The sequence below is a fragment of the Entelurus aequoreus genome, linkage group LG02 (assembly GCF_033978785.1).
Source record: "Entelurus aequoreus isolate RoL-2023_Sb linkage group LG02, RoL_Eaeq_v1.1, whole genome shotgun sequence".
NCBI lineage: Eukaryota > Metazoa > Chordata > Actinopteri > Syngnathiformes > Syngnathidae > Entelurus > Entelurus aequoreus.
Window position 1 is genome coordinate 66,434,423 of NC_084732.1, and position 13,339 is coordinate 66,447,761.

Below are 13,339 nucleotides of genomic sequence, written 5' to 3' on the forward strand. Positions count from 1 at the left end.
TATAAACATGAATGGTTTTCACCCTCGACAAAAGTCCAAGCGTTAGTAAAAGTTCTTACACCGTGAACACAATATAAAGTGTTATACAGTACTGTATATCAAACAAACATAACATTGGGGTGATGGATCAAATTTGTATTTAAATTAGTCAAAACAACAATAAAAAGCTTAACTGTCCTCATGTGTAGGTGCCCTGCCGACACACACACACAAACACAATCACTCGCACTGTTGTGCGCTCACTGTTTGAAATCACAAACTCCTTACGTTCAACAGCCAGGTCGCTACAATGATTAAAAAATAACGCCCCCTAAATGTTTCAAACCACACATTGCTTGTCCATTGCTTTCTTTGGACTTATTGAGCTATCAAAACTAGAAAAATAATTGCAAAAAGACTAATGGCACCTAAAAAGCAGGCAAAGTAGCACAGTAGCTAACAGCAGCACTGTGTTTACTAAATAAACACCGGAGAGCGATCAGCCTGCCCACAATGAAAACAAAACAAAACTTTGTACACTGTGACAAGGTTTGTACACCAAAGCATATTTTTATTCGATCTGTGGTTCGTAATATGAAAAGTTTGTACAATGAGAGGTTCCGCTGTATACATATGACCAGGTCAAACAATGTAAATACATTCATTTTTGTTCTCAATTAACAGAAGTTTTCAGCACAACCATATAGAGGAAATTGGCAGAGATACGTTTCAAGGTCTTACTGCTCTACGTTTACTGTAAGTCACTTTAGTCACACGTACAAAACTCACAAAAAGTTAAGGGTGTTCAGCCTTCTGGTTTAAATTTTGGGATGAAGCTAAAATGCACGATAATCTTTAAAGATGAACATAGGGTTGTACCATATACGGGTACTAGTATGGTATCGCGGTACTAATGAATCAAAAACAAACTGTTTGAAAAGTACCGGTTCCCCAATTAAATATATATTTATTTTTTTTAACGGGCATGACGGCGCGTCGTCACATCATGATATTACTGGTTTTACGAGCACATGAGCATGTTCGGCAGCGCACAATCACGGAGTACATACAAGCAGACAAGGTGTGTAGACAGAAAAGGGAGAATGGACACATTTTGGTTGAATAACTAACGTTAAATGTGAAGCTACAACACTAAACGCAGCTCTACAAGAGATGCTTTAAAACATGGCTAGCTAGCTAACGGCTAACGTCCATCTGCAGTCGGCAGGGTTTTACCAAATTCTAAATCACTAATCCTCGCCTCCATGCTGACAAATAAAGTAAGTTTCTTACAAGCATCATCCCTGCAGGAAGAGGAATAGCTAAACATGTTTCACTACACACCGTAGCTCACCAGCGTCACCGCCAATGACAATAAACAAATGCCATGGGTGGATCTACAACTGACATCCACTGTAATGATATCAAGTACAAAATCGTATCTTGTCGATACTACTATGATTACATCGATATTTTTTATCGTCACAAAATCTTTTTTTCCTTTTTTTAAAATTCATACTATGTTTATAAACTCAGGAAATACCTGTATGTCCCTGGACACATGAGGACTTTGAATATGACCAATGTATGATCCTGTAACTACTTGGTATCGGCTCGATACCTAAATTTGTGGTATCATCCAAAAGTAATGTAAAATATCCAAACAACAGAAGAATAAGTGATTATTACAATTTAATAGAAGTGTAGATAGAACATGTTAAAACAGAAAGTAAGCAGATATTAACAGTAAATTAATAATAATAATTTTTTACAGCTTGTCCCTCATAATTTTGGCAAAATAATGGAATGAGAAATTACATAACATGTTACTGCATATGTCAGCAGACAAATTAGGAGCCTTTCTTTGTTTACTTATTGCTAAAAGACAAGTTGTCTAGTATGTTCACTATTTTATTTAGGGCCAAAATTGTTCTTCGATTGCAATAAGAAACATGTTTAATGTACCGTAAGATTTTTTGTTAAAATAAAGCCAATAATGCAATTTTTTGTGGTCCCCTTTATTTAGAAAAGTATCATAGTATCGAAATACATTTTAGTTCTGGTACCGGTATCAAAATATTGGTATCGAAACAACCCTAGGTGAACTTAATTTGACCTTCTCAAAACTTTTGAGAGCTCGTTTAGAACTATATTCAGTACTTTTTGCACAACCTCACATTCAAATTCACATCAGGTGACATTTTAAAACATACAGTGATCCTTTCAGTGGTTCTGTATTTTTGTTGCAAGCTGCTAATTACACTCTTAGCTCAGTGGCCACTTTCTCCAGAGAACATTACGTTGGAAGCTATTTTGCTGTTGAGTTGCTTCTTAGAGAACAGCAATTTGTTCAAAAAGTAGTAAACAATTGAACAGTTGGACATGAGCCTTCTAAAGTTGAAAAAAAACTTCAATTAAGTTCAACTTTAAAGATTAAAGTGCATTTTAGCATCATCCTGAAATTCCACTTGAAATCAAAATATCTAACTTGTCGTGTATCTTCAGACACAAACATGCTCTCAAATGCTGTATGATTTGTTCCGGTTTTCCCACAGAGATCTGAGTAGAAATAAAATCCAATTTATTCACAGAGAAGCTTTCCTCACCCTTTCTGCACTCACTAATCTGTGAGTATAACTGATTACCTTTTAATATGCTGAACCCAAACTACAACCATGACTCTCTGTATACATTATTATGGACGACTGTACAATAACTTATGTAAATTAATTCCTTGCAGAGATCTGAGTATGAACTCGCTGTTTGTGCTTCCAACAAGCGGACTGAGTGCCGTCAGTCAACTGAAACTCTCAGGCAATCCACACATGAAAGATGTGCTGACTGTGAGACAGTTACCCAAACTCAGGTGAAGAAAAAAATATTGCACTTATTTATTATTACTTTTGTCCAGCTAACTATTCTGTGTCTTGCTAAACTTGTCAGCATTTTATTTTAGTTTTTTTCCCCAGTCAATTTGGATTTGTCATAGTGGCTTTTGAGTTCATAAGACTTATTTGTACATTTAAGATGAGCTGTGAAGCAAAAAAAGAGGGGTGTGAGGATCCTTACTGCTACATACTGGAACATATAACTTATGGTATAGGTTTGTTTCGAGCATGCTTATATGATGCATCACAATTTCCAATTTCTCTATACAACATGAAACAGATCTTATTCAATCCTAACCCTTTTCCATTTCATAGCAGTTACTACACACTTCCCGTTCTCAATGTGCGCCCAATTTAAAACTCTGTGAATGATAAATAATAAAGTTCTCAAGAAAAAAAATAGGTAAATAAGTTTTAATTGAAAAAGTGAGATGAAAAAGATTATGGTTTGGACTCTCACATTATTAACTGTATCTACTCGGCATCCATTGCACCGGTCACCCAGGGGGGATCCCCACATCCGCGGTCCCTTCGAATTTTTCTTGTTGTTCTCATTGGGTTGAGTTTTTTTCTTGCCCTGATGTGGTGATCGTGGTTTGTGCAGCACTTTGAGACATTTTGTGATTAAGGGCTATATAAGTAAACTGTGATTGATTGATTGATCTCACTTTCAATAAGGTTCAAAATGTTTTATTAGAATTCTTGTATGTACTTTGCAAACACCTTGAAGTTCAACAGTTTCTTAAACTGGATCATATAAGTACTTTTTTTTACTTATTTCCTTAATCCATTCCATAATTTAATCCCACACACTAAGGTTTCAAGTTTTGTGCGTGCATGCAAATGTTTTAAATTACATTTTTCTTTAAGGTTATATTTTTTCTCCATATGTTTCTATATGGGACATTCTGCTGAAGAAATAAAAAGTGACACTAAAAATCTTACACTATATACAATACCCTAAACATAAGAAGTAATGTAATATTAGGGAAGAGTGGAAACTAGGGCTGTCTTCGATTTTCATTTTTGACAAAGGAGAACATCTATTTGTGTCTATGATTACAAATATTTTCTCCATTAACATGTACATTAATAATAGTAAAATAATTTCTTGAACAATATATTTCTGACATATTTGCCCTAAAGTCATGTATCCTTTTTTTATAATAAGAGTCCATATGTGTTATAAACGTCTGACATATTATACCTTGCCAACTTGTATACGCTTATCTGCTTGTAGGTCCATTTCCGTTCCTTACGCCTACCAGTGCTGTGCATTTGTTGGATGCGACTCGTTGACAAGTTTTACTGAGGATGGGGACTTTAAGAGATCATCAGGTGAGAATGCTGCTGTCATATTTTCTCACCAAAAACTGTTATTTCACAAGGAACTGTCAACTTGACAGTGCAATGCAAGACTGTACGTGCCGCTAAAACATTGTCTTTGCACTATAGCAGGGTATCCGCGGGGTCTTAAAAAGTCTTAACGTCTTAAATCAAATAATTACCATTTAAGGCCTTCAAATGTCTTAAATTCCATTCAAATCTTTTAAAAAGTCTTAGAAAATCAATTTTTCAGAGGGGTATTAAAACTCAGTAGATTGCATTTCAAAAGAATATTACAATGATGGTAAGTGAAAGGTTTCCGATCTAAAAAAAAAATCAAAGCTTTGTTATAAAGTGATTCTATTGGTTTCAGATTGGTTACACCTGTTAGGGACCAGCTAATTATACAATAACTTATGTGAGAAATGATCATGCAATGCCGAAACATCATGGCAGCCTCATCATTTGATTAAAATTACGTATATTATATTTAACTGTCTTGGACACCATTTTGATATGTTTTTTGAAAGAAAGGACTGAGTCAAATGTTACTCCTAGGTATTTAAATTCCTTACTACCTTAGTTGTTTACCTCCAAAATACACATATGATTGAGTCATGTTTGAGGGTGTGTGTTTAGCAGAAGGCAGGATCTGGTTAGCCAGTCGTTAACAAGTGTAATGGTTGATGAGAGAATCCGAGCAGCTTTTTTTGTAGTTTTAGAACTTGTAAAAATCACTGCATCATCTGCAAAAGACCACATTTTTATTAATATGAGGAAGGTCATTAATATACAAAGAAAATAAAATGAGGCCCAAAATAGATCCTTGAAGTACCCCTACACGACAATCTTGAAATTATGATTTTACCTCATTGACCACAGTGCATTGTGTTCTATTGGATGAACATGATTCCATCAATTTTGTGCCATTTGTGGAAAAACTAAAGGATGATAATTTTGATTAAAAAAAGTACATTATGGTCCACAGAATCAAATGCTTTTCTCAAATCTAAGAAAACTGCTCCTACATGTTAATTTTTATCCAATTGACATTTAACTTTCTCACAAAACATTATAGCTGACTCAGTTGGATAATTTGCGCAAAATCCAATTTGCATGGGGTGCAAAGGGGTTTGACCGCCATTAAGATGTTCCATTAGTTGTTTTGCAACCCATTGTTCAAGTACTAAAGACAGCGCTGGCAGCATACTAATTGGCCTGTAATTATTTGTATCACTTATGTCAGTTGATTTATACACTGGGGTCACTAAAGCCTTTTTCCAGCAGGCTGGGACAACTGTACATTGCTGCATTCATCTTTCCCTTTATCCTGATTAGTGTCCCAGTTCCTGCCCCTGAAAAACATCCCCACAGCATGATGCTACCACCACCATGCTTCACTGTAGGGATGGTATTGGTTTGTTGATGAGTGGTGCCTGGTTTCCTCCAAACATGACACCTGGCATGCACGCCAAAGAGTTCAATCTTAGTCTCATCAGACCAGAGAATTTTGTTTCTCATTATCTTTTTTTTTTTTCATAACATGGTCACTACTGCCTAGTTTCTCTTGTTATATTCTTATTTTACAGTTATATTTGTATTCTCATTGTTGCTTTTTATTTTTATTCTATTGTAATATTTTTCTATTTTGTTTCCATTTATACCCCCATTATTTACTTTTTATTTTTTAAATTCGATCTCAATTTTGTACACTGCTGCTGGAATTTTAATGTTCCTGAGGGAACTCTCCTGAAGGAATCAATAAAGTACTATCTATTTATCTATCTAAGAGTTTTTCAGGTGCATTTTGGCAAACTTTTTTACTAAGAAATGGCTTCCGTCTGTCCAATCTACCATGCAGGCCTGATTGGTGGATAGCTGCAGAGATGGTTGTACTTTTGCAAAGTTCTCCTCTCTCCACAGAGGAATGCTGTAGCTCTGATATTGGGTGACCATCGGGTTCTTGGTCACCTCCCTGACTAGACTAAGATGAATGCAGCAATGTACAGTGACATCCTGGATGAATACCAACACTTCCTATCCAAACATTGAGCAAAGGCTGTGATTATTTTTTTATATTTTTTTAATACATTTGCAAAAACTGAAAACAACTTTTTACATTATGATTATGGGGTATTGTATAAAGAATTTTGAGGACAAACATGGATTTATTCCATTTTGGAATAAGGCTGCAACATAACAAAATGTTGAAAGAGCTGTGATTACTTTCCTGATGCACTGTATTAGTTTCACCTTGTAAATCTAGTTGCTGGTTTAAACAAACATTTGCATGATGTTAAATGTTTTAGATTTTCACCTGCAGATTCTACGGAAATGAAACAAGGCGACCAGCTGCATGCAACAGCCTGGAAAAAGTGTGTTAATGCCGGTGTGCGTGGTTATAGAGCTCTGTTCCAATACACATAACCTGTCGTGGTCGTTGGCCGCTTCACCAGGCTTCAGTATGAGCTGCTTTAGCCCTTCTATGCGACGGAAAGTGCTTGATTAGATATGCTGCGGAGCCTGCTTTTTAAATGTTCGAATATCATCCTCATTTTACCGTGGCAGCCAAAATCGTAATTGTGATTAAAAGTGCAGCCTTTCTTGTTCATTCTTCAGGTGGCGACGAAGTAGAAAGAATTTCAATGATTATGCATTGCTCTCCTTCACCTGGTAAGAATTTCACATGTTCCCTCATTAACGTTTACACGCCATTTTGATCACTTTGTTTTACTTTGTTGCCTGTTCAGGAGCTTTTAAGCCTTGCGAGCACCTTCTAGGCAGCTGGATGATTCGCCTGACAGTCTGGTTCATCTGCCTGGTGTCGCTGGTCTTTAACAGTCTGGTGCTGGTTGCCACATTCCTCCCCTCACGCTGCACCTTAGGCCACACCCACTGGCAGGCCTCATCCATCCCACCGGCCAGGTTTCTGATGGGGCTTCTGGCCCTGGCTAACCTGCTGACAGGCCTGTACGTGGGTGTATTGACGGTGTTGGACGTCGCCACGTGGGGAACCTTCGCCGCCTTCGGCGTGTGGTGGGAAATGGGGCCTGGGTGCCAGTTCACCGGCGCCCTGGCTGTCTTCTCATCAGAATGGGCTGTTTTTCTGCTCTCCCTGGCCGCAGTGGAGCGTAGCGTGGCCGTGCGGAATATACTCGGGAAGGTGATGATGTCACCCAGAAGAAGCGGCCTCAGCCGGAGAGGGTGTTGGAGAGGAGATCGACACTTTGTCCTCGCTGCAGGACTGCTTGGGTTACTTGCTGCGACTGCAGCGTGCCTGCCTCTCCTGACCTTCAGCGACCATTCTGCCTCCCCACTTTGCCTGCCCTTCGCCGGGGCTGAGAGTCCAGCCTTGAGCGTCACTGTAGTCCTGGTCCTCCTCAACGCATTGGCTTACTTGTTCACGGCGGCCGTATACACCGAGCTGTACTGCCACCTTGGCAGGGTACAACTGGTCGACCCAGAGCAGACAGGTGCTCTGCGTCATGTCGCGTGGCTCATTTTCACCAACTGCATCTTCTTCTGTCCCGTGGCCGCTTTCTCCTTCGCACCCCTCTTGACAGGATCTACCGCCGGCAGCCCGGAGATCGCAAAGTCGGTCATTCTCATTTTCTTCCCTCTGCCCGCATGCGTCAACCCGGTTCTCTACGTTCTCTTCAGTCCGGCCTTCAGGGAGGACTGGCTACGGCTGCGCAGCTGCGGACGTTTGGCCAGGGAGGCGAAATCTGGCAGCGAAAGTCACAGAGACAACGATGCCGCGGGGTCGGAGCTCACGGATTGCGGCTCCTCGGCTCATTTAGGCTTCGGCTGTGGCGTTTACTCTCAGCTCTGTGGAGAGACGGTTGCGTGTGAAAAGTGCGAGGCGGCTTTGCATGCCAAGACCTGCTCTTGCACCTCGTCCCCCACGGCCTGCAGACACTTGGTGAAGTCTCGCAGCTGTCCCACCCTGCCGACGGGAGCGGGCCCCTGCCAGCGTGCTGAGGGATTCTGGGCAGATAGCGTGACGCCGTCCGCTCAGTCCGAGTACGCCGATGAGGGGGACTCGTTTGTTTCTGACAGCTCCGACCAAGTTCAGGCGTGCGGCAGAGCCTGCTTCTGTCAGAGCAGAGGCCTCCCTCTGGTACACTACTCGTACAGTATACCTCCAGGCAAAGACTAGCACCGCCTTAAGAGTACAGAAACGGAAGGAATGTGCCAACGACCCTGGTGAAAGATTACAGCAAGCACTTAGGTTGGTTTTGACCGTGTGAACAGACTCATTTAAAGGGAACTTAAATCATGTGGAGGAGAAAATGGTGTTGCCTGGTGTGCCTGCCCTATGCCTTGGATAGGCCCTAATGCCTCCTTCACTTTTTGTACGCTTTTTCATGTAGTTTGAATTATTCTAAGCCTGTCAAATGTTTAAATCTCCTCTACAGCAACTGTTAATTTTATACCTGGGTATATATTTTTTTTACATAAATGTAGCAAATGTAATCATTGTAGAGTTTGAATGTATGAGTCAGGTGGTGTTCACCTCCCACAGGGAAATGTATGGTCTTTGTGACTGTGGTCTAACGCTATTTCTACCAAACGCTTGTGTTAAGTCGCCAAGACTAAGAATGTGATCCGACATCACTGGTGTTTCGTCATGAGTGTGCCGGTGTTATTTATTGTTTGAACGGCAGCCATGTTTGGATGGAGGTTTGAAATATGAGCTTTTTCATTAATATACACTGTCAGACTGTTCCCTACAGTACATGAACTGGTACATGTAAATATAGTTTCATTTTTCCCCTAATTATTTGCCTATTAGGAAATAAGATGGTTTCAAGTGGGGATGCAATGTTCTGTTGCCAGGGTCAGGTTTCTTTTAAGTAGGACAAGGTGCCATTGTTCCCCTGAGCAATATGCGCTTCTATGAACATGTAATTTTTAACTCCGCTTTGCACTTAAAAAAAACATTTTGTAAACATTTTGTCTTTAGAAAGGAAAGCTACTTTTTACGGTAATTACAGTTTGGCGACACATTGAGTTGAATATTTGTCATCAAATACAGTGGTTCCACGGCTTACGAGTTTAATTGGTTACAGGGCTGCTCTAGGCTGAGTTTTATTTTAAGCCTCAACACCTTCCAAAAAATGTTTTCACCATTTTCATTCATGTCTAACAATTTTATTTTTTAGATCAAATTGTATTTGATGCATGTTATGTACAATACTAAAACAAACTAATTGGAAATACATTGTACAATAGTTGACGTTTTTAGTGAAAAATAACAAATTTGATACCTGTATGACAAATATAACATTTGCCATTATATTCCTATCAATGGCTGAGCAGGAAGAGGCTACGAATACGTAAGATTTCACATTAAGCACACTTTCATTCAGCAATTTACATTTTACTTGCGCTTCTCCAAGCAAAACAATTTACGCACAGCAGCACAGTTTTACTTACAGTGAAGAGCGGCTTGTTACCAAAAATACCTGCATGTCAAACAGGGTGTCCGTGGGTCATTAAAAGTCATTAAATGTTAGTTTTTTTTTACTTAAATGGCATTAAAAATTATTAAATTGATGTCTAGAGGCAATAAAACAAATTCAAACGGATCAAATCACACATACTACTGTATTGGTTAATTAATTCAAGGCAGGCAGCAGTTGACGATGCCACGTTTATTTGGCGTAACCAACAAAGCAACTTGCCATGACACCACCATAACTGGCAACTATCACTACAGAAAAATAGAATCTTGGATTAAACAGTCTTGTGAGCCAATTCTAATTCAATACAGAGTAACAGTTAATGTATACTTTTCAAACATGCTTACAATGTTGTCTATACATGCAGTTATAAGCTTTTGACTATATATAATAACTATGTGCAGTCGGACTTGGGCATTACATTTTGTTTTAAGTGGCATTAAAAAAAGGCATTAAAAAGTATTAAATAGATGTGCTGATACCTGCAGAAACCCTGAGAAATGTAACCCATTGAAAATAAATGATTCTGTTCTGGGGCCCTAAAATACACCACAATTTGAACATATATCATAAAATATGATACATTTACTTCTAGCTAATGATAAACAATATATAATTTAATACAAACTACAGTACTTTTTATGAAGAACTGTAACAATAATGTACAGCATTTATTTTTGGAGAGTTGTCTTCTATAGTATCTTCTTTGAAGTGTTTCTCTGTCAAACACATCAGCAACGTATACATATTTTCATGGGTACATGTCTGACGTTTAGACATTACAACGTGCTTGGCTGGCGTATGGTACAGACTGGCAGGGCTTCACAAACGCTCTGTCATGTTTTTCAATGATTTATTTCTTTAATTCACTGAAATTATCTACTTCTTTTCAGTCCTTCACACTCACTCACTTCGTCCCCATTGTTGGAAATACTAAGTTATGTTTTGCTATCTATTATCTATCAAGCTTGCAACTTAACTAACTAGTTGTGGGGAGGCTCGTAACCTGAAGCATAACAATTTCTCTAAGGGACAGCTCAAATCCCTCAAAAATGTGTGAGCCGAGGCACTGGTAAATGGAGGTACCACTGTATTAGCTTTTTTTCACAGCCCTGCAGTCTGTTGTCGTCAGAATTTGCATAATTGCTGATGATGCATTTGCAAATAATGACTTTAAAAACACAAAAAGCAGAACAAATGTTTAAAACTACAAATGAGATATCTTCTGTTGCTGCCTTTTGTCATTTTTCAAGCCAGCAGTGTGTGTGTGTATAGTGAAAAGTGGCACCTGGCCATTGTTGAGAAGAAGTATGCCTCAACCCATAACACATTTAGCTGGATGATATATTGTTGATAAATTATATATATTGGCAGCATTATTTTGAGACCAAATTAAGCACTAACGTAATCATATTTTTTTAAATAATGCAACTACTCCTTTGCAAATCAAACAACTTTGAATTCTCATTAGTTGTTTTTAAATCATTGTAATTGGAAGGCCAATAACTTTTAATTATCCTATATATGTAAACAAACAAAAAAGGACTCTCAATCGCTGGTAACAAAAACTGCACTTGACGTGAAGTGCGTTTTTTTCCCCCAAGAGTATTTTGTTTGTTGCCGTCACTTTCCAGCAAATTTGGCATACATGCTCGTTCATTCAAAGCCAAAATATTCCCACACCGGACTTTTGCTTTGCAGTCATCTTTTTTCCTCATTACTTTACGGTGCTTCTCACTAACGAGTCGTGACCATCAAGGCTTTCTGTCTCTGTGTGTGAGCCATCGGTCGCGCCTCCTCCACCCACACAGACAAAGATTGTGGTTGATTGACAAGAGGGTTCACTCGGTTCATTTAAGTCTATTGAATAAAATCGCTCAGGTGCTGAGAGCATTGCACAGAGTGAACCCTCTTGTATCCTCCGAGAGGCGAAGAAAACACACACGAACAATGATCAATAGCAGTAGTTATTGAGTTCATTTTCACTTATCGTTCCAATTATTGATTTAGTCACTATCGGCCCAGGTGACAGTGACGAGCCAGGTGTGTGGTGTTTTATGAGCAAGGGCCAACACGTAGTGCCAAAACTTTTCGTAGCAGTCCAAATTTATAAGTGAATGTATGGAAAACACTGAAATAAGGCCCTTCAAATCTGATCCTTGTCATTTCCACTGTGTAGGCGTTTCTAAAGTGTTCCAATTGAGTGCACACTCATGTGGATCTCATGTCCCACGAGTGCACAAGTTCCCTCTGAGCTTGGCTGAGGTTATTGCACGCATCCGGAATCTAACCCACAAAATGTTGTCTCCAGCACCACGATAATATTGTGACCTTAATGTGCGCCTTGTGTACAATAGGAAGGGGATTTAAAATGGCCCCATTCGTCACGGTTTATCTGACACATGAAACGTGACAAATTGAGATGGCAGTAGTGTTGGAATATTTTAAAATGTGTTTTGTGGCAATTCCAACTTTGACCACAGTGTCAGTTGCTAGGTAAAGTGGCACTTTCCATCATTTACAGCAGGCCGCATTGCAAAATGACGCGAGATCCACCCAGGAATGGGGCCCATATGGATCCCTTTCCTACTGTAGCTTGCCAACATGTCCTTTGATTGTTTGACATATTTCTTATCCCAAGTCATGAAAATGTAAATTTCTGTAGCTAGCTTGTTAATTTTGGTATTCATGTGTAAATTATTTGAATAACCACAACTGGGATGCTACTTTAGGAAGCTACCTCCTCAGTTGTAGTAATTAGCAGCAGTCCTTTAAAAGACATCCTTGACTTCGTTCCTTTTGTTGTCGTCATTGATGTTTGTGCTAATTATGGGAGGAATATGTTATGTAAACTGTGATTTTTTTTGTTTTTAGTTTTGTGAAAAAGTTAGGATAGTCCATGGTGTAACTGAATGTACACAAAAGGGTCTAAATTGGACAAAACATGCACACCAAGCTGTGTTGCGTGTGCTGATTTTCCTGTTCTGCGCACTGTAATTAAATCCCAAAGTTTTACTGTGAAATAATAAAACTCATGACATTTAGTACACATCTTTAAGGGACTGACGAGCACTTGTGTGTAAAAGCTGAGCAAGTTTGAAAAGCATGACCGTAAAATACCAAAAACCAATTGTCCATAAGTCATCGACCATTTTGGATAATTATTTTTACCATTTTAACACCATGGGTTGTGCTGATTTTTCACTAAAAGTATGCTAAATTAATGCAAGACAAGTTCATTTTTGTTAATATTTTTTACTTTTTTTTTTTTTTTTTTTTTTTTACATCTGAGATCTTCCCGGGCTGTTTTATCTGCTCATGTAGAAAAAATGTGAATAAATCTGGACGAACCCAAACGTTTCTGTGATTTTTCAGAAGGATTTTCATCACACTTCATGAATGAGTGAATCTTAAAGGATTAATTAATCTTTTGGGGACAGTAGATTTAAATGATTTATAAAGTCCTCTGGGTAGGCCGGACGATAATCTTCTCCGTTGTCCTGGTCACCCTCTGCAGGGCCTTCCTGCCTGCATCAGAGGAGGCAGCAAACCTCACAGTTGCACAGTACATCAGCACTACTATACCTGCAGTTTCTCTTTAAGTTGGTTCCTCCGCAGCACGCCGAGGAAGTGGAGTCTCTCCTGGGCCTTTTTGACTAGTGTTGACAGTCCATGTGAGGC

General features: G+C 39.0%; 1 protein-coding gene across 1 annotated transcript in view; it reads left to right on the plus strand.

Annotated features, from left to right (window-relative positions):
- lgr4 (leucine-rich repeat containing G protein-coupled receptor 4) overlaps window positions 1-13,027 on the plus strand; it is an 88,839-nt gene extending 75,812 nt beyond the window's left edge. Inside the window, exons 13-18 of the mRNA XM_062030854.1 lie at window positions 664-735; window positions 2,535-2,606; window positions 2,720-2,845; window positions 4,108-4,205; window positions 6,813-6,866; window positions 6,944-13,027. Coding sequence (XP_061886838.1) covers window positions 664-735; window positions 2,535-2,606; window positions 2,720-2,845; window positions 4,108-4,205; window positions 6,813-6,866; window positions 6,944-8,352 — 1,831 coding nt within the window. The 3' untranslated portion in view covers window positions 8,353-13,027. The remainder of the gene's footprint in view (window positions 1-663; window positions 736-2,534; window positions 2,607-2,719; window positions 2,846-4,107; window positions 4,206-6,812; window positions 6,867-6,943) is intronic.
- The last annotated feature ends 312 nt before the right edge of the window (window positions 13,028-13,339 follow it).